Source organism: Solea senegalensis, linkage group LG2 (genome assembly GCF_019176455.1).
Source record: "Solea senegalensis isolate Sse05_10M linkage group LG2, IFAPA_SoseM_1, whole genome shotgun sequence".
NCBI lineage: Eukaryota > Metazoa > Chordata > Actinopteri > Pleuronectiformes > Soleidae > Solea > Solea senegalensis.
The window spans coordinates 10,978,525-11,004,847 of NC_058022.1; the positions used below are offsets into that span (position 1 = coordinate 10,978,525).

At 41.8% G+C, this 26,323-nt stretch overlaps 1 protein-coding gene across 1 annotated transcript in view; it reads right to left on the reverse strand.

The window, feature by feature from the left end:
* Positions 1–26,323, reverse strand: part of edar (ectodysplasin A receptor) — a 30,506-nt gene continuing 4,183 nt past the window's right edge. Inside the window, exons 2-12 of the mRNA XM_044019405.1 lie at positions 21,313–21,378; positions 18,515–18,634; positions 15,046–15,227; positions 12,462–12,547; positions 8,687–8,764; positions 8,175–8,300; positions 8,008–8,082; positions 6,200–6,272; positions 3,952–4,264; positions 3,758–3,821; positions 1–2,848 (exon numbers count right to left, since the gene is read on the reverse strand). Of these exons, the coding sequence (XP_043875340.1) occupies positions 2,463–2,848; positions 3,758–3,821; positions 3,952–4,264; positions 6,200–6,272; positions 8,008–8,082; positions 8,175–8,300; positions 8,687–8,764; positions 12,462–12,547; positions 15,046–15,227; positions 18,515–18,634; positions 21,313–21,363 (1,554 nt within the window). The 5' untranslated portion in view covers positions 21,364–21,378 and the 3' untranslated portion in view covers positions 1–2,462. The remainder of the gene's footprint in view (positions 2,849–3,757; positions 3,822–3,951; positions 4,265–6,199; positions 6,273–8,007; positions 8,083–8,174; positions 8,301–8,686; positions 8,765–12,461; positions 12,548–15,045; positions 15,228–18,514; positions 18,635–21,312; positions 21,379–26,323) is intronic.

Below are 26,323 nucleotides of genomic sequence, written 5' to 3' on the forward strand. Positions count from 1 at the left end.
CATTTTTCGACATCTTTATTAATGTATACATTATGTACAATAATAAGTTATATATACAGTTATACTTTGGTTCTGTGATGAAGTTGTGTGTGTGTGTGTGTTTTTACATTTCCTACTATAATGTATATACTACTGAGGTAAGTAATTCATGTTTAGTTTCCGTAAATCATCCCACAGAGCTTGGATCCATTTCATTTCAGTTCAGTCCAGCAATTACATTATTGACAAAAAACGGCATAAAAAAACATCACGTAACTATTTCAACTTGTTTGGAATTGAAATGGATCTGATCAAGTCAACACTGCCTGGAGAAAGCAGTTCTACTTGATTTGAACTTGATATTTGCCTTGACAAAGAAATGTTATTAAAAGCAAATTATAAATACATGCTTGGTAAACATGCACGTTAATTTAAGGTACTGGGGTCCAGCCCCAGTGTAGGAAAGGGGAAAAAAGCCGTAGAAAAAGAACATGACATGAGGTGATGTGTTTGATTCTGTGTAGATCAATCACAGGATGTAAAATCTTGAGAAATGAGATCAAAGTGAGTCATGGAAAACTTGTTATCAGTAGAAATTTAAAGCTTAATGCTGAGTTTTGAAACTAAACCATTACAAAAAAATCAAGATGTTAACCCGCAGCATCTTAATCTGTTACTATCTGTTAGTAATGGAGTATCAATGAATATCAGCCGCATGATGCCTTTTGTACTGATTGGAGCCACCCTCGTACAACATGCAGCATTAAATTCTTGGCTGCAGCTACTTTTCAGAGGTGGACAACACACACAGCGTCATATTGTTCTCATTTGCTATATTGGTCCCATAGGGTAGAGGAGCGCTTTAATCCTGTCTGAGCATGAAAGGGCCCTACCACAAAAGCTCAGTCACTTATAGGACAACCGTAGCGCTGCTTCCACCACGATTGGGTTAATTCTTGCACTATTCAGAGAACAGAAACCCCAGGGGCAGTTAGTCATGCCTGCGCTGTGGCTTCTCCATATTTAATACCAGGGTTTTTAACAGCTTTTCCACTTGGCTTTCAGTGGTTAAGTGGCTCTAAATGCTTAATTGGGTGATGGAAATCACAGGCACTTTGCACCCGCTCTGTAAACCACAACACTTCAGCCTATTAGGGGCCCAGTAAGCCACATGCCAAATAATTAGGACTGGCGGCAGCACTAGACCACAGCACTGGGGTGAAAGGGGAAAGGAGGGAGAAGGGGAAGAATTATTAGGGGGTGGTGGGGGTCATGTATTGGATCACTGCTAAAGAAGTGGTTATAGCGAGGCAAAACAGTGGAAAGTAGATTTACATATTGTCTTTGAGTGTTGTGCTCATTAATCACATGGGGTTGGCACTCAAAAGTGCAGTTTTAAGCATTTAGATAGAAGCACCAACATTATACCTTTAAATAATTCAAAACAAAATGCAAAATCCTACTCCTTGACTTAAGTTTTGGCCTTGCTGGTGAATACTATTTAGGTGTCCCTAAATGCTCAGTGTTCAGTTGGAATGTGTACCAGATGAAAGCTGAGCTGAGAGATGTTTTAGCATTTCCAGCTGGACGTAATAATTGCATTTTAAGTAGGGAGCTTGTATCTACTGTCTTTCCTACATGATGACAGCACAACCAAAGGCATGCTCGAGAACGTTACTGTAACAGATGCGGTCAAAGCCGGTCGCTTCCTCGATACGGACACAAGCTGTCAGCAGAAGGTTCAGAGTAAGGACAGCTATGATTCTGTTATCACTGCTGCACATCATTGTATCTTCTTTTCTTTTCTTTTCTTTTTTTTTACTGAATATCATTTCTGCGTTGTGCTGCATCTACCACAAAATCAAACCAGCTAGCTTGAGAGAGACGAAAGTCTGTTTTGTTCTTGCATAGGAGAAAGTAATCTTTGTCTTTCTGAATGTGTGTAGAGCTCAGAGACAGAAATTAAAGGGGAATTCCAGGATTTTTTTTTTCCACCTGGTTTCATAAATGTGGGCGTGTAAGTGAATATTACTTAAAAACTCTTAGATTTGGTCTCATAGATACAATGTACAATATTACTCATCTCTCAAGTCCCATGACAATTTAGAGTGAGACTGTAGTCCAGTAATTGGTCAAAAATTAGGCACTTTTACAAGACAAAATGGAGTTGCCCCATAGCATTACAAAGCAGCTGAGGTGATCTAATGGACCTATTCTAAAAGTTTCTGTCAGTACTACATTAATAAACATAGGTTGAGTATTCCAGAATTCCTTTTTAAGGCAAACAGTTTCACAATGCTAGATCCTTGACAGCAGAACTCCATGATGGGCAAAAACAATAGAGCCTGGGAAGGTCCACTGACTTCTTCATGTGATGGGTGTAATATGTATTCTGTATATGTGCAGTCATCCCAGTCAGAGCAGTGTCTGTCCCTACATACATGTATACTGTAAGGTGTCCAAGTCTCTGCTCCACCACATATCTAGACACTGGCACAGCGTTGGGAGGGAGATGGGTATGGGGATGGACAGACAAGCTGGCTGTGAAAACTGTTGATGCCTTGTCGTCCAGCCACTGCCGTCACCTCGTTGCTGCCTAACACGTCCGAGCAGAGTGACTCCACAGCGTCCAGCCTCTCGATCTGCACGAGGCGGGTCAGGAGGTCGGGGATGCTGTAGCCCGCCGTGCTCACCCTCTCGAAGAGCTGCAGACCGTCACTCATGCCGCCGATCTCATCGCGCTTCAAGCCAAAACTCTCGGCCAGGTGCCTCCATGTCTTCACCACAGCCGCCTCACTGCTGTAGGAGGAGCTCAGCATGCGGCTGGTCTTCTCCAGACAGTCGAAGGGAAGCTCCGTGGGGCTCAGGCCTGCAGAGGGATGAGAGTGTTAGATGTAACTGACTGAAGATTATTTTAATATGAACCGTTCCAGTTTAGTGGCCGCACAGTTGGTGTTGTGGTTAGGGGCTTTGCAGCAAGAAGACCCAGGTTTGTGACCCGGTCGGAAAAAGGGCCTTTCTGCATAAAGTTTGCATGTTCTCTCTGTGTGTGCGTGGGGTTTTCTGCGGGTTCTGCAGTTTCCTGCCATATTCCAAAAACATCCAATTAGGTAAATTGGACACTCTAATTGATCGTAGGTGTGAGAGTGGATGGTTGTTTATCTCTATATGTGGCCCTGTGAAAGACTGGTGATCTGTCCAGGGTGTACTCCCCTTTCGCTCTATGTCAGCTGAGATTGTGTACCATATCTGTCATCTAAAAACAGGCTCTGTCATGCAATACTATCAGACATGACTGGGGGACCATTTGGGCAGCATTTATCCCGTCAAACTGATGAATGACGGGGTTTTTTGAGCAGTAGAATTCACTGTTCATACTCAGCCATCATACTTTACTAGCTCAAGGTTACTGTTGCCCCCGTTTGTCTCGACATTAAACAAATGACTTCCTGTGTGCAGCGTGGGAATGTCACAGTGTCACACGGAATCTAACACTGGGAAACACAGAGAGTCGTGTGGAGCTGATGGACTTCATCTGCATTGTGTGAACTCGTTTGACAGTGTTTGAATGTAACGGACATGTGTTTATATTTAAAAGTTGCACACTACGGTTTTAGGTCTGAAATTTGTTTACTTGGAGGAAAAAAAAATCGCAGCGTAGTAAGGTAATCACCTCTGTCAGATGCAGTTTTACTCAATTTGATTGAAAACGACATTTCAGATTAAGTTTGTCTTCACCAGGAAAAGGGAAAGTATTGGCAGGAGGAAAAGGTCTTACCCTCTGTCACATTGCAGGCTTTGGTATACAGATCCAAGATCTTTTTCCTTCGACTCTGGAGCATCTGTGTAGTGATAAAAAACAAAACAAAAACATTTGTGATATCCAGATGATAGTGAACTGAAAATCTGTTCGTAATCACATTTTTTCCTACAGTTAACATCTTTAAAGTTAGCTTTTTCCATCTTCCTTACCCCAGGGGTCTTATTGTTGTTATTGATTGCATTCGCATTGTTGATGTGATTGACGTTTCCGACATGGTTGGGACTCGGGATGTTGTTGGCATGGCCGTTTGCGATGGTGGGGGTCCCACTGCAGGCGTGGTCGCTCTCCAGTAGCCCCAGTGAGAGCAGACAGAGGTCAGGCTTGTTGCCCAGGTTGAGGAGGCACAGGTTGGGGTTGGGCTTGTTAGTGTCAGCTGATCCCTGTTTCTCAGACGCAGCCTCCTCGTCGCTGTCGATGCTGCGGCTCAGCAGCTGCTCGTTCTCTGATGATGCGTCGTTTTCACTGCACAGACAAAAAAAGAAGAAAAAAACGAATACAGTTTAAGTATGTGTATGGTCTCCCACCTCGTGTGCGTCTTGTGACACAAGAGGTCACACACCACTGGACCGAGATTCTAACCATCTGTGGATTTTGGGCAGTTTAATGGTTTTACATTGATATCCTATATGAGTAACAACTAATATGCTACAAGAGGATGTGCTGTTGTTCCTTACTATATTTATTACTCTGCACTTTTGTTGCTGCACTCAAGAATATTAATGCCACATGTACAAGTAACAAGTAATCAAACGAATGTAAACTGTCATTCTGATTCTAGTTATCTGCCGTGTATATATTTTTACTGTCTTGCTATGTCATTATAGTTGTGAGGAGTGACAGTAAATTGACAGAGAACGACTCGTGTCTTTGCAAAACTTTTACGGGAACTTTAAAAAACGAATTGCAGATGAAGGATTTTGTTGTTGCCATGGCTGCTGATGTTTCTAAGCTGTTCCTGTGAGTGACTGAAATAGCCCTGTGTTTTATAACATGATACCATATAATATCACTTTATTACCCATCATCACCCTCTCTGAGCCTGCTCTGGATTTTCTCACAAAAGCACCTTTTTGACAGAGGATGCCATTGTTTCACACTCGCTCGCTCTTTTGCTCAACACACACACACACACACACACAAAATGCCTTTGTTTCCTGGACATCTAACACCCACGCTGGCAGTTAGAGCAGTGAGTTAGCACATCCTTTGGCATGCTGCTATACCACACTGTTTATTGCTATTTATGCAGAGGCCTCTCACTCTCTATGCATGTGTGTGTGTGTGTGTGTGTGTAGGTGTACGTGTGTGTTCTCCTATTCGTATTCCTTCCATATATTAAGTCAATCTAAGCACGTGTGTGCTCTAAGTACCATAACAGTTGAGCACAAAAGGCTCGCTGTGTTTTTCTGCTGCGCATAATCACACTTTTCATGCTCCTGCTCATGAGCTCCTCGCACCTATAAAGCAGCATTGTCTGCACATGGGGGATGAGATGTATGCAGAAAGATGAAGGTGAGAAAACTGTCATTCTTTTGTTGTCTGCCAGGATGTGCTTTTGGCTGGTCGTGGTTTTAGGTGAGGGCTGGAATAAATACCCCTATCTGCTGCAACAACTACCCCTTCTGTCCATCAGTGTTTGCTCGGCTTCAGGGCTCATCTGTGCCTCGCCACCCCCTCACCCCCCCACCCCAACCTCTCGGCTGCCTGCTTCAGTAAGTACAAAAGAAAACCTCAACTGCTTTTAACATGCTTCATGCACACAGACACACATACTGTATAAACGTATACATGGGGAAAATAACGAAAGAAAGCACAAAAATATGCCAGCAGTGACGGTGCTACGGCTGCACAGGCTTGTTTGGCTGTGGTTCAAATACGGTGAGAAGCTAAGAAAAGAAAGCCATAATACACAGCTTAAGATCAGCACATATTCATATATTACACATATGTTCAGTGAAGGTGCAAATAGATTTAGGATTGGCACAAATGGATGAATAAATATGCATGGTTGAAGTTAATATTTCGATAATTCACTGACACACAAGTTGGCATCTCGATCACGTTACAATGCCACATTAGGACTAAAATGAAAGAGCAAAATACATGGGTTGTACACTGTGGACCTTTGTGCCAAGAACTAAACTAAAAATACACTTTTGTAACTGATATAAATCCCTTTTAAACGTCAGTTGTCAGATTAAAAAATGCCTGGAGGTCAATCTGGAGACAAACAGGTTACTATAATTACATTTCTCCTGAGAAATCAATAAAGGCTCATACTTTTAATACAGAAAATTATTTTGGACCAGGGTTCCAGATCTTGTGCTACACAGTCTGAAGTAGATAAAAGTTTGTTCAATTTGCATTGTTGCTTGTCAATCAACAGGCGTCTCTCACCTTTTGACTGTCTTCTGAGGAGCAGCTTTCAGTTTGTCAAAGTCGTCCTTGTCTGCGTAGATCACCACGTTGTCTAAGAAAAGAAAGAAAAGGGTATACAGGTTGTTTTTTTTTCACACACAGGCTCAAATACACAGAGAGGCAGAAGTTCATCAATGAAAGAAGTAACTTCAAAATAGGACCCAAATCCCTTTCTGCAGGCTATAATCTTAATCAAATCCGCATTAAATCTGTAATTTTTCATGTTCGCATGAGGTGGGGCACACAAAAGAAAACTGATATTCCTGAGGCATTAAAATGACTCATAACTAGAGGGACTGCATTAGGAGTTAAGTATAAAATGATTACAGTGATTATTATTTATATTGAAGTGCACTTCAAATGGAAGCCCATGGAGATAGACGGTGTAATGAGCGAATACCTAAGTGGGGCAAATGTTGTCTGTAGCGAAGAGAGAAAGAGAATGTGTGTGAATTTAAGTGTCTTGTTTCTTTCATCTCAAAGACTTGCAGTATAAACTCAGGGTCTACATGAGTGACAGGTAGAGCTTCCAGTCGAGCTTTAAGCAATGGGCTTATCCCTCACATACACACAGCACTCATGGTAACTCAACAGTCAACAGCAACGCAGGAACTCTTCTATTTATTTATTTATTTTATTTTAGCCGTATCACTATCGAGTCAGTGGCCTTGAAAGATAGAAAGCATGATATGTTTGTGGCCACATACACTGTACAGTAAGTGTGTGAGCATTATACATGTACGTGTGTGTTCTCATCAGTGCCACATGTAAGTGGTTAGTCAGTCAGTCTGGGAGAGAAACGGAATGGAGCATCATTGTCAGGAGAAATGACGCCTAAAGCGATGCATGGCTTTAGCTTTGGAGGCTTCACATTCCACCATGAGGTGCTCATCATACGCCGGGTCTGACAGCCTTCACACATACACACTCACTTTACATTAGCATACTTTATACTAAAATAATTGTAACTATAAACACGCGTGCCAGGCTGACACTTCAGTAAGATGATGTGACTTGTTTGATATCACAGTTATTGCAGATGATGAGTTCAGGTGTCCCGTAATTCAAAAAACTGCGTCCAAGCCGAGAGCACCTGAGGAAGTTTTTGGATAATACCTTTGTTGGCGGCCAGAGTAACCACAGAATACATACAGTGTTTGAGCTTGACCTTTAAGTCATAGTCATAGTTTACTGACTCAAGCTTTGAAAAGATATGTTGCTGCAGGACTGAGTAAAATGATGCTGCTGTAATAAGTGCTGGGTGGTATGTGTTCATGCCTGAAACTGAATTGTGTGCTGTGTCACTGTGATCATTTTATAGTCGTTAAAGCTAAGAGCAAAAACACAAATTATAGTCTGTCCTGTGACTATAATTTCCATAACCATGAGTGCCTTTGTACTGTTACGGAGTGTATTTTAAGTCGTTTAAGTTTAAACTGCCTCTTTTATTGAGCCCATATTTTGTAGGCAAATCCTCAGGGACTGTGCTGTGTGTGAGCAGTCTTATTTTCACTGATATGAAAACACTTGTGTCTATTAAGAAAAAAACGGGTGATCTGTAAATACAGTTGAGTACAGTGTTTCCAGTGTTTATGTTTAATTATCACACATTGTTTGTGAACCAAGCCATTTGTGCTACAGTGAGTGCATATACCCTCATACATATGGCCAAAAATATGGACAATATTAATATCTCTTTTACATGGATATGAATAACAAGATTAATTGTGTTTTAAGTAAAACATATTACTAATTCAGTGTGTTTGTGTGTGAGTATGCTGTCTCACCTGGGACATCTTTCTTGTCGTCCTGTTTGTTGGTCTGAGCTTCCACTGCCTTCACAACTTGTCCGGCACAGCACGCTGCAACACATAGCGTTAAATTAAAGACACTGTCAACACTTTAGCATGAGACTGAGTGTGTGCCTCAATGTGTGCATGTGCACGCCTCTCACCCTGGCCACTTGGTTTGGCCTTCAGGATGTAGAACATGATGATGAGGACGATGGCGATGGCCATGATGAATATGGTCGACATGGCGATGATGAGAGCCGTCGCGAGGTGACCCTGTCCGTTGGAACCTAAAACGTGTAGCTATGGTTATTTTTGTGCCTAAGTATGTACTTATTTATACTGTATATATCTACTGTACATATATATATATATATATCAAGGTTAGATTAATGGTTAGGGTGGTTAAGGTTAAGGTAAGGGGCTTGTGTGTATCTTCTTGTATAGGCTTCTTTATGAGGACCAAAAAACCCTTTATAAACCCTTTGGGAGTGAGGATATTTTGGCTGTTTTTCATGTTCTGACACCCCTTAAAAGGACTTTTTGAGGGTTGAGACTTAAGGGTTAGGGTTAGGCATTTAGTTGTGATGGTTAAGGTTAGGACGAGGAGCATTATGTCTATGATTGTCTTCACTACAAATGCTGTCTGTTTTTCTCGTTGTGTATTTGCACATACCTTTATCTGGATGAGGAAACACTGTTGTGCTGCCTGGGTCAATCACTGGTTTTTCTTTTGTTTTACTTCCTTGCATGCCTGGAAAATATAGACACATAAACACAGCTCAGTGCTAATGTTTCTCCTGCTGATTGCTCACACAGTCATCGTGGGGAAAATGTTAGCTTTTACTGCGCACTCGGGATAACACACATATTCTTACCCGTGGTCAGTTTTTCCACCGAGATTGTGTGTGCTCAAATTTAAATCTCCCAAGCTGTGAAACAACTTTGACTCTGCAAATGTCCATTAAATGATATAATCCTCTGGAAAATGTGGTTATTTACTGTAGCTTCTTCTCAGTGAAAGGCTTCAAGAAGAAGGCACCACAAGGCAATAATTCATTCAGTTTGTTACTGGCAGAATTCACACTGGAACATTCACAGTTGGTGGCATGTTTGCTTTGGCATTTCATTTTATGGATTGTCTCTTCCCTCGAAAACACCAACAGCAGTTTTCCCTTATCTCCGTCTTTGTCAGACTCTCTCTCACTGTTGCAGACGAGCTGTTGTGTCGAGTAGGTTGCGGCACCCCAGAAGCGACTCTCTGTCCAGATTTCCTTCGTTCCAATGCCCCCCCCCCCACCCGTTCCCCTTCTGCGTCTGTGTAACTGGATTATTCATCAATTGTTTTTCCTTACTCCTAATTGAGCTATAAAACCGCTGGCAGCTCATAAATCAGCTCTGTTAATCAGTCTTTTATTTCCCCTTGTTGATATACTGCACACCTCTTTGGCATGTGCCCTGCTGCTTCCCGTGGTCTCAGAGACTCCTGTCATCACACACTCACACAATCACACACTCACACAGGCTGCTGCCCTGTGGCGGCGCAGACATTCACCCAGGGTATGTGTTTACACTCTCTGTGTAAGGATATGAGTCTCAACTGGAATTCTGTTTAGCGTCTTGTGGTTTGGTCTCTTAATCATGTCTCAAAGGCTGAACACATACTGCAAAATGATAATACTGCAGGGCAATCTGGATACTCGGTTCTAAACAAACCGAGAGGAGCAGAATTACAGAGCTGCGCCGACATAAGAAAAGCACTTTTGTTTCAGGATGATGATACCTCTTTAAGTGGGGATGAATTAAAGGTTAACCTGTGATAAATAGTTCTGTGTCAAATTGTAACACAAACCACATGTGTCTGGTGTCTGTAGGTGGAGAGCTGCGCTTGATGTTGGTGAGGAGTGATGAGTGTGTTGTTAGGTGTATTGGCAGCTGATCGGGGGAAAGTGGAGGGCTGTTAGAGTGCAAGAAAGAAGTCAAAAGGTAAATGTGGAATTTTAGCGATGCCTAGAGACTTACAATGTCTGCCTACCGGAGAGTAGCATCCGCACAAGCACTAACATGTAAATCATCTGTCTTTCTCATACCCACTGAAGTTTTAATTATCACACACACAGAGGTAGGCAGGAGCCAGGGTAATTTACAGATTACACGGCGAGTGTCAGCCTGCCTTTAACCTCAGCAAGCAGAACTCCCAGCATTCAGCTCCTTTTATTTTATAGTTGGGGCAAATCTGATCTAAAGGGGTTTAATTAAAATGTGTCTTAACAGACTGGGAGCAACAGAGGATGTTCTGTGAGAGGTTAGCCTCGATCCAGACTACTTAACGTTTAGAAAGCAATACTGCACTAACAGCTTGGTTTTGCATTTGAATTTATATATTTATATTGTAGACTGAACACAATAGTAATCATATGTCAATTATAATTACAGGGATTATTACAGGGAATGCTTTTCCCGAAATGTAAAATACATAGTTTCATGCAACAACAGTTATTGCAAAAATAAACCGTAACAAAGTCCACATTCACCAGCACTTATCAAACTTGCGATGCAAATATTTCCTCTCTTTTTTTAAGTTTTAAGAGCTGAACAGAAAAGAGCGATATCAATCTTCTGATCAAACCCTTGGTCGTAAATATGCACATTTCCATTAGACAACACACTTAAATTAGCAAAAACAATGGCAAATCACCTTGATAAATCCAAACAACAATTATATAATAGAATAAATTTGTCATCATTGTATTGCTTATTTGCACTTGTTCACAGCATCGTTTAAACCTGCCTGAGAGAAACAACAATTAGGGCGCTGTTAAAAAACAAGTCTTTAATTAAACACACACACACACACACACACACACACACACACACACACACACCTGCTCCTGCTTTCATACTCTCTCCTCTGCAGGCCTGGGCTGCTATTTGGGGTTTTCATCTTTCAAAACACACTCATTAAATATGGCAAAATAACAACACCATTAATTTCCGCAACTCTTCAATTACACTCAAAGGGGATTTCAAGCAATTATGGACCCATAAATAGTGTTCCCAATGTGGTAAATATCAGTGAGTGTCAAGAACATAGAACAGATCCGGTTTACATTTCTTCAGTTTTCTTCCATGTTCTGTTTATCACATGTGGACAAAGCCACAGAGAGCAGAGTGGAAAGTTGGCCTCTGCACTGCGAGGAGTAGTTTTGGTTGAATTCTGAGTTGTTTCAAAATGACATTTGTCTATTTATCCATTCATTTAGAACGGATGTCCATTCTAAATCTACATTATACATAATCTATTCATGTCCTTGTCTAACTACTCTGGCCTGGTTCTTATTTAGCATTTCTGCTCCATTCTCAGTAAGTCAAAAACTTCTGACTTCTTTGTTCAGTTTTTGTTTTTGTTTCTTTACCCTTTTATGTTTAATTACACAGAGAGGAAAATGGAGTCGATGTCCTTGTATGTGAATACAGAAGCAAAGGTAACACTAATATGAGGAGTTTTTAAGGGGCTTTTAGGTAGTTCCTTACCCAAAATGAGGATGTACGGACAGTAAATGTCGCATCATGACACAAATTGATTTGATTTGAAGATAATTACAGATACACAACTTCATAGTGCATAATGAAGACAATGAGAAAGACCTTATGACACAATTTAAAACTGATGAATGTTAACTAAGGAAATATTGTGATTTATAATGTGTAAAATGTGCCAGGGTTAGTTTGAATCAAGTTTATATTACTGTAGCAAAAGACTCCAGAGGAGTCCACAGTAATTGGAAATTAATTACAGATTGTAACCTTTTGTTTTCTGCTGCTTTAGGAAGGTACAGTATAACCGAATTTCCTCATATACTGTATGGATATGTCACTTGACAACATTTGAGGTGCAAGTGTATCGGAGCTGCTGAGGCTGATAAAAACAGAAAAAAAACCGAGACAACTTCTGGTAAATATTATCATCCACTGATGTGGTTGCAGTCAGCAACAGTTACCATAATGTGTATGTGTGCGTGTGTGTGTGCATACATTGCACACTCTGTACACACACACAGTCTGGTACGTAGGATAATCAGTAAGATTGTGAGATTATAGATGAGCTGCCAAACGCCCTGAAGACGCAGAAGTAGTGATCCAGGGTGGGCAGCGGTCAGGGGTGTCAGGAGAACTTAGCGCAACATCTGACCTCTGATTGTTCCCTTCAACCCAGCCCAGGCTTTTAACATGCAGTACATCTGCTTCTTCACATCCTGTCCTCTTTTATGTCCTTTCATTTAGGTAGAAAACTTTAATGTTTGGTAGCTTTTAATCTTGAGGAAACCGAATCCGTGTTTGGACAGAGAAAGCTGTGAAGATGGATGTTTAAAAAGAAAACAGGGGGAATTCATAGTTGAAGAGGATGTTGGGGAAAGGGAGGAATGAAAGTGTAAAGCAGTGGCTCTTACATTCTTTGGTGTTGCGTGGTGCATTCTGGCAGGAGTGGCACACCATCCCATAGAGGTTTCTGGGTCTGTTCTCCAGCATATAATACCTGGGGAAGACAGAAGGTACAGAAGACCGAGTCAGGCCTGATTTAAAGGAGACAGATCTTTCTGAATAGATTCCTAAAAATCTGCCGTTAACAGTTAAAAGCAAGCACTATATTGTTGAGCAGCGCAGGTGTGTTTTATATGCAGCCTCCCTACCTTCTAGACATACTTTACATACACGGTGCCTAGGTATGGGGAAACAGCTGAGGTGAAAAGTTTGAGCCGGTGAAGAAATGCACATAATTGATGCCCTGGAGGCACGAAACATCAGCTTTGTACAGAAATGGCCCTGAGTTGTGAGCGTCTGAGCGTCTATTAGAGGAACAAAGAGGGGGGGAGGCAAAAAAGGCCCGATAGTGTGGATCAGTAAATCATTTAAGCTTGAGAGAGGAATAGCCATACAGATGTGCAGTGTACTCAGCATGCAGGTGCCTTCATACACACGTGTAAGTGTTTTAGATCAGAGAATTCTCGTCATTTTGATGGACACACAGATGAAAAGACATCTGCTTTGTTGTTGTTGTTCTGTTGTTGTTGTTACAGGAAAAGGATCTTGTATTTTAACTACAAAAAACTCGACGATCACAAATGGTTTAAAATGTTAACAGATGATGGTGCTAAACAAACACTTGGTACTAAACGGCACAGACGCTATTTTGTTATGAAGTAATGATTGATAAGGACAGCCTCTCCTTCAACATTCAGTTATTTGAAAGTGCTATAGAAGTTGTGACATTAGACTCATCTTTCTGTTGCCCCCCCCCCTGCTGAGCGACAGGTTTTACCCAAACTGTCTAACTGTCCAGGCATGTTCTTTTCTGCATGCAGAGTATGGACATGGATGTAGACATGACCAGACTGAGCTCACTCTTCACACTAATCAAAAGCAAAAACATCCTGTGAAGGGAGAGTGAGAGCCAAGAAAACTAGAAGGCAGCCGGAGAGCATCCAAACTGATGACGGCGGGAAAGGTTTCAAAATGACGCTCTCCCTGTTTTGAGGGGGAGGCCGGTCCAATCCAAATCATGAATCTCTTTTATTCCTGCCAAATTATACAGTATACTTCCCACATTAATCATAAATATCATATAAAATATGATGGGGGTGGGGGTAATCTCTAAGTTATTGCTTTAGCAGGATCCTTTGGATAAAATAACAATCTTGCAACTGACAGAGGAGAAAGTTTGGTGCAGACACAATGAGTGAGTCTGTGCAGAAACACTAGTGGTGGTGGTGGTGGTGGGGGGGGGGAGATGCTGGGAAGGAGGAACAGGAGAAGGGAGGAGAGGAAGGTCTGGTAACATTTAAAGCGTTCCTTATTGACTAAATATTTTTAAGTGACAGGGGTTGCATTCAAAGCTGTCATGTGCAAATGGAGGAGTGGAGGATTTAGTGTGTGTTTGCACACAAAGTGAGGGGACGCATTAAACTGAAGGCAGCAGGGTGGTCTGTTCACATGTCAGCTCATGCGACTTGAAAAGCAAGTCTGTACAATATGTTCTGAATCTGATGAGTCGAATTATACTGTATAATGTAAATACACTACACAGTGCATCTCTGTGTCTGTGCAATATAATATACAACATCTCTATTAAATATTATGTAGGTGTTCACACAAATGCGTCAAGAGTGTAGGCTTATATAAAACGTGGACATAGTTTTCCAGTTTGACACATGACGACAACCCTGAAGTAAGTAGAAACACATCGGCCACCAGGGGGTGACTTGCTAAAAAACTGGACTACTTCACACTTGATGTATGACTTCCATATTCATTTTACTGAGGAGTTAAAGGTCTTCTTCAAAGGACATGTCAATTTTGTAAATTATGAAATGACAGCTGCCTGGTACCATCCAGTCGGAGCCTGGTTGCAGGTAATGTCTGTGAATTTGTGGTGGCAAAACATGGCATTGACCAAATTGTCAATATTAAAGCCTATGGTCTACTTCCGCACACATGCCACACACAGTGCGCGCCACAGACCCTGGTATATTCGCGCATCAGGGTCCTGTAGTATCCCACTACACCATCGAGTGGCGGTACAAGTCTGGACACAGTTTCTGGTTCGAGCGGCTCGCAGCTTAGGGGAGTCGGGGTGTCATCCGATTTGAGGGTCCCTCGTTCGAGGCTTGGATGACTATCCTTGACGACTACTTCTTCTGATGTTGAAATGTGGTTTCTGCTTGGTGAGCAGGGCTTATACTCCACCTACCGCTGGGGCAGGAGTTCAGTTTGTGCATGCTTTGTTCATGAGTTGAAGTATACCAGGGCCTAAAGGACGAACACGGAGACGAACAACCACTCACTCTTGAGCAATTTAGAGTGTTCAATGATCCTCTGCATATTTTGGGACTGTGTGAAAACCCACGCACACACGAGGAGAACATGCAAACTCCATGCAAAAAGGCCCGTGCGTGTTCCTGTCTTTTTTGCAACAGCCCTAACCACCTCCTACAGTTGTAACTTATTTAAAAACGTGCGTGTTTGTGAGTTGTTTACCCTGGCAAACACGGCCCACACTCGGCGTCGCTGTCCGAAGTTCCCGCCACACGCACCGTGGCTTTGTAGAGGGCGTCGCAGTCCTTATGGCGCCTGCAGATTTCATACTTCCCTTTGGAGTATTTCCCCTGTGGACACGGCACACACGCAAAGTCCTCGTCCTTCACACCGTAGCCACAGGTCTACAAAACACACACACACACACAAAAAAAAAAACACATTGACATTAATAAAGACAACATTTGATGTAATGAATGAACTCTTCAGATCAGTCCGTGTGCCTTGAACGTATTCCCACACATGAGCTCACATCTGTTTCTGTCCATATTCTTAGCAAATCAACCATCACTGTCTTGAGAGGATAAAATAGACATCTGATTGGTCACACAGATCCTCGCAACGTGTGTATGTGTGGACAATTTTCCATGGCTGGTAGTGTTTAAAATGACCACCTTGCTATTCCTTCTTTTAGCATCATTCTCCTCCCTTCTCCACACAGTAATTCCTCACAGCAGGAGGGCTGAACAACAGGCCACACACACACACACGCACACTCACACAAAACATACTTCTTTCTCTTTTTTGCTCCCCTTCTTTCATCTTTCATTTTCCTTCTACTTTCATCTAAGTATTGAAACAAGCCTTTCCCTTTTGGCTTAGGGCTACAATAGACGGATCTTAAAGAAATCTTACACCGCTCTCCCTCCTGTTTGACGTTGTGTGTCTCCGTGTGATTGTTTGATATAAAACTGTGTTGATCTATCGACAGGATCACGTTGGATCTTTTGTGCGGCAGCTCAGCGTGGTACTGCTTCTGTGCATTCAATCAAATCTGTTCAAGAGTGAGCGAAAACGTCGTTTTATTTTTGTTGATCTGTTGGATATGTGCAAAAGGATCCTTTTTTGCCTTTTATTTCGTGAGATTCACACAGATGAGGGGGGAAAAAAGCAGGACTAGAGAGAGATGAGATAAAGATTCCCGGCTGTATTGAACCAAGGAAGTTGCATGTCTTAAACCACCGCCCCAGGGAATTTATTCATAATGTCTCGCAGCTTTCACACATCATAAAAGCTGATTTAAACTTCAAGAGCCAGTTTTTTTTAATGTTTCACCTTACTGACACTTCCACCACTCCACATCCAACTGCAGTGTTTAAGATACAGTCATGTAAACAAGCTTGCAAATGCAGCTACATCATGCAGACACAAGATCCAAGCAGAGAGCAGCCACGAGTGTCTTCATCACAGCGATGTGTTGTGCATAGTTTGTATTTGTGTGTTTGAACGTTAAAGTCTCTGTAGTGAGGAGAAACCTTATGGTTATCTCATGATTAAAAAGGGTGTCAATACATGTTCACACACACACGTACCCATGCAGGGGAATAAAGAAGTCATGAATTACAGGCTGTGGCACCAGCAGGATCAGAGGGACAGGAGAAAGTGCAAAGGGGCTTTTCATTTCACTGATTAAACTTCTTTGTTCTTTCATGTTTCTGTTGCTCACAAATGGCTAAATGATCCCTTTATGACAGAGCTCTGCGCCTCTTGTTGTCGTCGTTGTCGGACAAAGAGACGAGAGGATCACTCGATGTTACAAGTTCAAACACAGCACGTTGTTGGGCTGTTTACTTAAAGCGCATGGAAGCCCAGGGAACACAAGGCAGGGGGAGGCAGGAAGTGGGGGAAAAAAGCAGGCAAAAACAATCCAACACAGTGGGAACGTTCGTGAGATTTTTATCTGTCTGTGTGGTAGGAGAGACGAGGAATGAAGAGACAGGCGGAGAGGAAGCTTCGGAGTCGTGCATTTTAAACGTGTACTAACAGAAACGAGCAGAAACAAGCTGCGAGCACAATATTTTAAGTAATATATTTAAATAACCTTCTAAGTAGCCAAGGTAAATGTGTTCGCCAGCAGGAAGTGGAGAAAACATTTGATTTGACTCCAGCTAGGTTATGTTTGTACTCTCCAACAAAACTTTGGTGGAGCCAGAGAGGAACATCAGAATAATATTTGCCAAGACTCAAATCAGTTTTCCTACACTTTGGCCAACAACTTTGTGTATTTGTTGTAATTGTGTTAGTAGAATTAAAGCTGCAGCAATGTGGCCAGTTAAAGATACAATATGTAACATTCAAATATGACCTTTACTGTCTCTGCTATAACTTCCGTATGAAACGTCAAAGTAGAGAAGGAAATATTCAGTCCTATAAGTTAGTTTTTTTTCATATTATAGTGTGTATTTGTCGCTAATGGAACAAGAATACACATTGCCTTGCTCACCTCGTAAAGTGCCAATACCCAGGGGAAGCAAAGAAGACCTGACGTCATCAAACTAGGTCGTTTGTTATTGCTATTGAGTGATCCCTATGATGTGTGGAGCAGAAGCCCTGGAGGAACAGTTTGATACAGGACATATGTTTTTGTGTTTCCATTAGGAATAGTAGCAAAATAACCGGCCTCAACCGTTCCATTTTTTAGTATTCTTCCCTTGGGATAGCAAAGTAAAGGTACGGTACGGGTGGAGCTAGACCCAGTTCTGATTAGGCAACAGAAAAGTGACTGGTGTTTCTGCAACACACGCAGTCTGTTCTGATATAAAGCTTGATGTCTTGTTGAGGCAAACAGCCACAAACTGAGACTGTTGTGTCGCATTTCATGTCTGCGCACCGGTACGATGTCATGCTTGCATATCTCGCTGACACGGCCCCGCCTACTGTTCTCAGTGGAAACACAAGCCTGTCCGAGGGCTTTACCGTTCCAAACGGTACCATACTGTACCACGATGGAAAGGCAGAAATTACATACTGTGCTTTGAGATAATGCAATTCAAAGGAGAGCACATTATGTGCTTATTCCGACAAAATTGCATATAAGTGTGTTAAATCAAAATAAATGATGACAAGTGCTTCCTATTTAATAAAAAAAAAAACAAGATACTGCACTGACTTTGAGCAGCTGAAGTTAAATCTGTTCACCTTCCAGCTGTCTCACTTACAGCTGTCTCTCTGAAGAGGGTGTGGCAGCCCGAGGTGCCCACTGAAGCGTTTACCTGAGCTCTTGTTTTCTTTGGCTGCCAGCGGACTGACTGATGGAGGCTAAATCACTCTGTGACTGCTGCGAGTCATTCACTCTAACACATGCCTTCACGTCGAAGTCAGTGGGGAGCAATAAAGCAATAAAGCATAAAGAAATGTTGAATTTAGGCACTCCTCATTGTGCATTTATGTGTATGAATCTCCGTGTTTGTGTGCTTGTGAGTGTGTATAGTGGGTGGTCTGAACCAAAAAAGAAAAACACATTAATTTAAAGCAACAACATTGGAGTTTGAGGGCTGCAAAAACTTACGTCTATTTATTATTTGGGTGTTCTTTTTTAATAATTAAATTAATTTTAAAACGGATTAATCAATCTTTAGTAGCAGCCCTAAATGTGACTGTGCATGTGTGTGTGTGTGTGTGTGTATCTCACCATATGTGGCTCTTGCCCCGGCTGACACTGAGGACAGGCCTGGCAGCTGTTACTGGTCTGGTTGAAGAACTCATACTCTCCACAACTGGAATACTCCGCACTCGCAAACATGCAGCACAGCTGGAGGGACAGAGGGACGTACAGGGAGGACAGAAAGGTAGAGATGGGAGCGGGGGGGGGAGTGACAGAAGTGAGACTTTGGACCGATGCAATGTGACATCAAATGTTATGTTAGAACTGTGTAAGTGACCCTGAATGTATTTAAATTCAGTGTCACTTACACAGGAACAGGAAACACACACGGTATCTTTGTAGGAAAATACAGACCACATTGAACCACTTCTCTTAACTGGTAAAATCTAAATCTAGAAAAGGAAAGACAGTTCTGCATATTCAATCTGTTGTGTTATGATTAAACATTGCTTATTCTCTAGATTCAAGTTTTCTCTTTATGCAGTGTACAAAGAATGACTTTTTAGATGTTTCCCCGCTCCAACACACCTGATTCAAATAAGTGGCTCGTTTCCAGGCTTCTGTAGAGCTTGTTGATGAGCTGACTACTTGAATCAGGTGTGCTGGAGCAGGGACACATCTAAAACACTTCTCTAAAGGTTTCATCTGCACTTTTAGGGTTTATCTCTGCGAAATAATCGAAATCAGATTTGCTCAAACTTAAACTTCACGTTGATTTGCACATGTGACAAGTTGGGTGGTGAATTAATCCGCATCACATCCGCCATGGTGGGTGGATTACTGACTGCAGATTTATTGCAGATTAAACCGTTATTCACATGGTTAATCAGGGACTTCCTGTCTGAGTGGGAAACACCGATTCATTTTCAGCCGTGTCAGATTAATTATTAGTATGAATGACAACATCGGACACTGGCTAATTTATTGAGGAAATAATAAAAAAACGTGTGAGAATCAGCATCATCCTTTTTCAACAGCGAAGGAAGCAAAAATCATAACATCTTCATCTGTGATACTCGGATTAGGAGAGATCAGCATTAGTCATGTGTGTGGGACAGAAAAGTGTTTGCACAATACCAGTGTTTCTTTGTGTGGCCATGTGCTCTGTTGGTGCCTCTGTGTTTGTGTGTGTGTGTCTGTGCGTGTGTGTGTGTGTGTGTGTGTGTGTGTGTGTGTGGCATCGTGTCATAGTGGCTCACTGTAATAAGTTGCAGCTGGTATTTGTGGTTTAAGCAGCATATTTTGTGCATTTCCAAACAAACTAACTGACTTTAAAAAAAAAAAGAATCATCTGTAGTCCAGAAAATGATGGAGGGAAAGTAAACGAGTGAATGACTAATCCTCTCCATCGTCTATCTGTTGTTTCAGTAACATCTCCTTACCCTTCTCATTACCCTCTCATTAAGCAGATTACAAACGTAGACTGCCAGTGTTTGGACGAGCTCTGACCGACACACCTGATGAATATGTACGGCTAAAACAACCAACTGGGTGTGCTGCCCCTTTAACTCGTCAAGGGTCCTCATCTGCAACTAACAAATGTCCTTTTATTTACTACGTACAAATCATCCTCTTTGTCCATTCTTCTTTGTTGGTGTTTCAACAAATTTAGGGTCACTGTGGGTATTTAGTGAGTAATGACATGCAGACACCGCTTGAACGGCCTCTCTCGAACAGTTTGTGAAGAGTTTCAATGAGCAGCACGTTTGTCTCTGAAGACTCTGTGATAATGATCTCCTCCATATTTTCCACACTTGGAAAAACAAACTTCCTGTCACAGCAATAAACCAGACATCACACCGCCTGACTGGGAGGAAATCCAATCAGGTCCCAAGAATACATCGCTGCATATGTGCACCACATTCAGTTATCTCCGGTTTAAGTTGAAGATCTATTAGAACTGGGCAGGAACCCCCGGTGAACTGGAAACAGCGTACACACAGTGTTGTGCTGGCTTAATCCAAACAGTTCTTCCCTTCCAACTAAGTGTCACCTTGTATTTACACACAAGGACACATGAGAGGAAAACTGAGTGGTCAAGTTCTGGAGCCAGTTGGGAACACAGCCAGTGGGTCTCAAGATGAAAACTAGAAGAGAATCATTTTGCAACCTGTTTTCTTTTTATGGATATTTTGCTCTCTAAGATTGACTAATGCCACTTTTCCACCACATGGTCCCGCAACACCTCGGCATGGCTCGACTCTACACAGTTTGGTTGGTTTTCCATTACTATAGTATCTCCTCAACGTGGGCGGAGTCATCACAGCCGTGCCGTGACTTAGTTTTATACTCGACACACACAAACTAGTGACTAGTACCTTATAAAGCAGTTGTTTTCAGTGTACTGAATCATTAGAATCAGATAATTAGCCGCATCACAAACCCTGACGCTGTATTTCAGTTCAGTCTGACGGCATCACACATACTATTGACTCAGCTTGCCTTGAACCTCGCCAGAGCAGGTACTAAAAAAACGTACCGGGTACCATTGCTAACGGAAGAGCAAAATAGCCGTGCCGTGCTGAGGCGAGTCGCGCTGGGACCATGTAGTGGAAAAGCGGCATAAACGGTACAAGTGCTGCAGTGTTGCACAAGTCTGGATGATGCGGTGCCGTGTGTAGAGTCAGTAATGGCTGCGATCCCAACTGATGGACTGATAAAGGTGAAAACATGAGGAGGAAGAGTGACGAAGAGGAGTTTTAGAAATATAAAAAAAAATGGGAGGGTATACAGGAAATTATGGAAATGAAGGAATATAAATTTGGAGGGCACAAGGACAGAGAGAATTAAGTTGGAGAAGAAAAATAAATAAAGACAAAACTTACTAATAACGAGGACAGAGAAATGGACTTCTTCTGACCTCTCCTCTCTGACATTTTTGCGTCTTCTTCCTGGGGAATATAATGAAAAAAGAGAATGATCATAATCGTAAGTACACAATACTAACACCATACTATACAGTATGTCTCTTTCAATCATTTGTGCTCCTGCAACAAACATCACTTATGCAACAGTCATGAAACTGCTCCCAGCAATAGTGCTTTAAGTATAAGTGTCTCTCGTGTGTCTGTGTGTGTGTGTGTGTGTGTGTGTGTGTGTGTGTCCTGATGAGTTCACTGTCCCGTTACCGCCAAATCATCTCCCATAAACATGCAACAGCAGCAGAACAGCCCATGACATTCCTCTGGCTCATAAGTGCAAACACATATCACCGCTGGCTAACCTCTGCTTCTGTTGGTGATATCACTCAATAACATTTGATTTTTCACTTAGCTCTCTGCCACGTTTATCGTACCGTGAGCTTACTCGTAAAAGATAGTGTAAAAACAAAACAAAAAAAAATAGCTTAACAGGCATCAGATGACAGGAAGGAGAAATGCAACACAATCAAGTCAAGTGACTTCCTGATGTTGTAGTTTTAGTATTAAAAACATCAATCAAAAATCTGTTTTAATTTCAACACATTAAAAGGTGAACTTTAAAACCGCATGAAACTTCCGGGACAATCGAAGTCTATGTGTGTGTGTGTGTGTTGTGAGAGACACAGGAAGAAGCCACCATTATCTGCTATCTGAGGTCAGAATCTGTCTGTCTGGCTCCAAACCTCTGATTTCACTCTTCCATGTCACAGACTTGAGTGGAAAAAAAACCCCCTCTGATCTTCAGTCATGGCTAATACACCAACCCTGAGGGTTTGATCTTGCTTAATTACACACACACACACACACACACACTATCACAAGGATATACTGTATGTCCTATAAATATGCACACGGAACTATCCCGTGAGGACAAAATAGACTTAATTGCGCGAGTCCTTGTGGTTGAGACCAAAACCAGTGTGTGGTGACTTCATTTGTGCGCGTGTACAGTATATGTGTGTGTGTGTGTGCATTTATACGTGCACGTGGCGCTGTGTCTATCAGCTCAAAAGATAAAAGAAGAGATAGCACTTTATTTTTTTTCAAAATCAGGAAATGAAGAACTGCCAAATGGTTGTGGACCCCCTCAAGGCGACTCATTATGAGGTTTAAGTGATGCACACACACACACACACACACACTGCTGTTTGAAGACTCGCCGTGTCTTCTGATGCGCGACTCTACCTCTTTCAACCCACTCTCTGTCTCTCTAACCCTCGCTCTCTCTCTGTCAGGGCAGGTCTGACATGAAAGTCAGCCCAAGTCTTCTTCTTTTCTTTTTTTTTTTTTACCTCCTGAGGGTATTAATCTTCTAAAGACCACATAATCTTTGATAAATTACCCTTCTGTCTTAAGCAGGTACAGTCAGTGCAGTTCTCAGTTGCAGCAGTAGGACACAGTGGTCATTTTTTAAGCCAACTTTCAGCGTACTGTGTGTGACTTTGAAGCAGAAGAAGCGACGTTGCTGAAGGAAAACCAAACTTGTCGACATCTCCCTCCCCTTCCCTTCGTTTGCTCCATCCTCCTCTCTGGTTTCTATTTAGTTGCATTTCGATTGCTCTTTTCTGTGTCAGCGATGGGAATCTAATATGAAATGCCACATACTGCAGCAACGGAGAAGGACATTTACTCTGTTGCTTTAAAAAAGAAAAAAAAGAAAAAGCACAATGCCAAACCCTTTAACCTCAAAAATTCATACGAAGCAAATCACCAAGAAAAGAGGACTTCTTTTGTCAAAGCTCCTTTGCCTACAGTGACAAGTATAATGCCTTGATAGCATTAAAAAAAATCCAGAACATGCTTCAAAGACACATTATGGTCTGTACCAATATGGTCTGCAGCTACAGCTAACTGTGGTAGTGTTAGGGGAAACGTCTTCATGAGGATGTTTACAGTTTGTTGTTTAAAGCCTTAAAGTAGGCTGCAATAGGAAATTCCCATTATACAACCAATGCATACATGAATTAAAGTTGACACTGGCTGCCTTCCTCCTGCTAATTCTTTGCACTCTTCCTCAGTTTTTGGCAGTCGGAGCAGACTTCCTGTCATCGCTGCCAATCAGTTTCTTGTTAGTCGTTCTTTGATGTGTTTTGATTCTTTGTGGAAATGCTTAACACCAACGACTCCCAAAGTTTGGGCCGCGGCCCAAGGTACCGAAGGCGGGTTTGTGAGAGATAATTAGCTGAAGCTTTTCAGATCGCGCTCGTAGGTTGAGATCTCGCAGCACAAACACGCTGCGTTAATCAGTCGCACTGAAATAAAGATAAAAAAAAAAATGCACTGGTTTACTAAGTCTCATTAACTGAGCGATGAAATTTAGTGTCCGTCATGTCATTACATGGAAACGTTGCTGCTGCTCCTGCGTGTTATTATCGCCGCAGCAAATGCTCACCATCCACATTATCTGGCATATCGGAGCCTCTTATTAACCATTACTAACATTTCCAAAAGAGATAAATGCTGAAAACGTTTCACTAAATCATCACGATGTAGATGGACCTCAGGGGGTAATGCTCATTCCCTTGTGTTCTTGCAGTCACTGCTAACACAGCAGCGGAGGACTCTGCAGTTTAACATCTGAGAGACTCAAATATCCCCCCCCTAAGATCCCACTTCCTTCCACTTACAGTCACTAATACAGCAACATGCAACAAGCCGAGTGGAGGCAAACCACAACTGAGAGACGAGAAATGAACCCAACAACTTACAAACACAGAGAGGTCTATATTTCCCAAAGTGGTCATTATTGTGAATGAAAACATGCACCTTCTTATTTGGGGCGTAAAAAACAGCCCCCAGATTTCCTTCCACTAAATCCTGAGACTATCACCTGTGTTTGGATTAGGAAGTGCAGCAACAACGGATGATATGTTAAATATTATTTTTATCTTAAAGCAGAGTAAATATGTTTTCATCCATGTGGATAAATGAGGCTTTGATGAGGCTAATTATACCTTCAGAACTATTGTCAAGATTCCACTTGTTGGTGTTTTGTTGCTGAAAATCTGAGCGATAGTTTTGTTGAGAAGTAACTTTAGTCCTCAGTCCTTAGTCCTTCCGTTTTTCCGGAACATGTGTGAACATTGTGACACATTTCTGTTTGTCTTTCCTGATTTCTCTGCTAAACTGGGAAATACAGTAAGCCACATGATTGTTGTTTTTCCTGCACCCGTCCGTGTTTCCCTCCCCTTCATTTAGTTTCAATTAGATTGTGTCGGAAATGACTTTCCACCATTTGTTTTTACTTGACCCCATAAAAACCAGTCGATAATGACTTCCTGCCTGGCTAAATGATAGGCCAATGTGTGACCCAGTAAACCTGACCAAAAAGTAAACCAGTGTGAAAAAATGATGAATGAATGAATGAATGAATGAATGAGAACGTGCGGTGCAAGGAGGGTTTTGGGGCTTTTCCAAAGTACTTGGTTGTGTTATTTCTAAATGAAAATTGTATTTTCCACTGAAATCTTTCTCTTTTTTTCTCTTATTCCTCCTCTCATCTTGCCTAATCTGATATGTTTAATGATCCATTAATAACATGTAACTTCTTGTTACTGCAGTTTGAAGTGTGAGCAGCTGATCTATTTTGTTGCCAATATTGGAAACTTAAAATCCTTAAATTATTTTCTGCATTACAACATGTCGAATTCAACGTCTTCTTATAAACAATGAGTAAAGTGCTGATCAAATATGCAATGAAATCATAGCGTGTTCATTAAATGAACATTGTTGGAGAATTTAAAGTAGCTTCAAAAGACAAAAGGTCTAAAATGACAGTATTGGACTCATATCGGGATCAGCAGATACTCAAGTTTGTGATATCTGTATCGGTGTCATCGTGCCATCCCTACACTTCATATTTGATCTAGCAAAGACGTCGGCCCAATCCGAGCATTGACATGAGATTTTTGTGTAAAAGTTGCCGTAATCTGGAATAGATTTCACATGGCAACTTGGAAATCTTTTATGAACGAAGCCAGGCTCAAATAAACCAAACAAACCATGATGCCAAATTTAAAATATTAGCAGAAAAATGCACAATTTAAAAAAAAGGATCAGAGTTAGCCTGAACCCCAACAGCTCTAAAGACAAATGTTCATTCATAAAATCAAATCCTGTGACTCACAATTTAATTCAGTGTAATACCCTGTCATTATATATTATATTATAGCACATCAGTACAAAGGGCATCAAGTCACACCTCCCTTCAAATGTGTCGAACACTGTGTGAACACTGAGGCGCTTGATAATACGTCTAAGCATGTGTTGAAGAATTTGGCCAATCCACACTCAATCCACCTTTAAGTAACCTTAAGTGGCTTGTCCTGTCGTGAATTATGAGCGAGGAATCCGCTGCTGGCATTTTTACATCCTTTCTATGATTTGGAGGCAGACGAAGAGTAAATACACAGGTGGCGGCAGCGGCACAGCTGTCAGTCAAAATCAGCCCAATGACTTTCACTTTTAGCTCCATCGGACCTTAGGTTTATCTCGACGTGCTGGAAAAGATTGAAAGACAAAAAGAAAGTGCTGTCGTTGGGCTACACTACACATCATTCGCAAGCATGAGATTTCTGCGACACATGCACACACTGCACTGCCGACACAGCTCACTCCCATTCGTCTTAGTTTCCTCGGCCTTTGTCAGCGCTGCAGGAAGTCAGAATCACTGAACAAACTACCCATCAAGTCTCATTAATCAGGACCCAAACGAGGCAGAAATAAATACGTCTAATTTCCAACATGATTACCGTCCGAGTTTGATGTGAAAATAAACCCATGATTAAAGTGATTTCCAACTTTGAAGACCGGAACGCTTTAACATCCGTTTAGGTCGGCACCATCCATCTGCAGCATCAGGCTTCATCAGTGTGTAATGTGCTTTTTCACAAGAGTGTCAAAACATGCTTTGAAG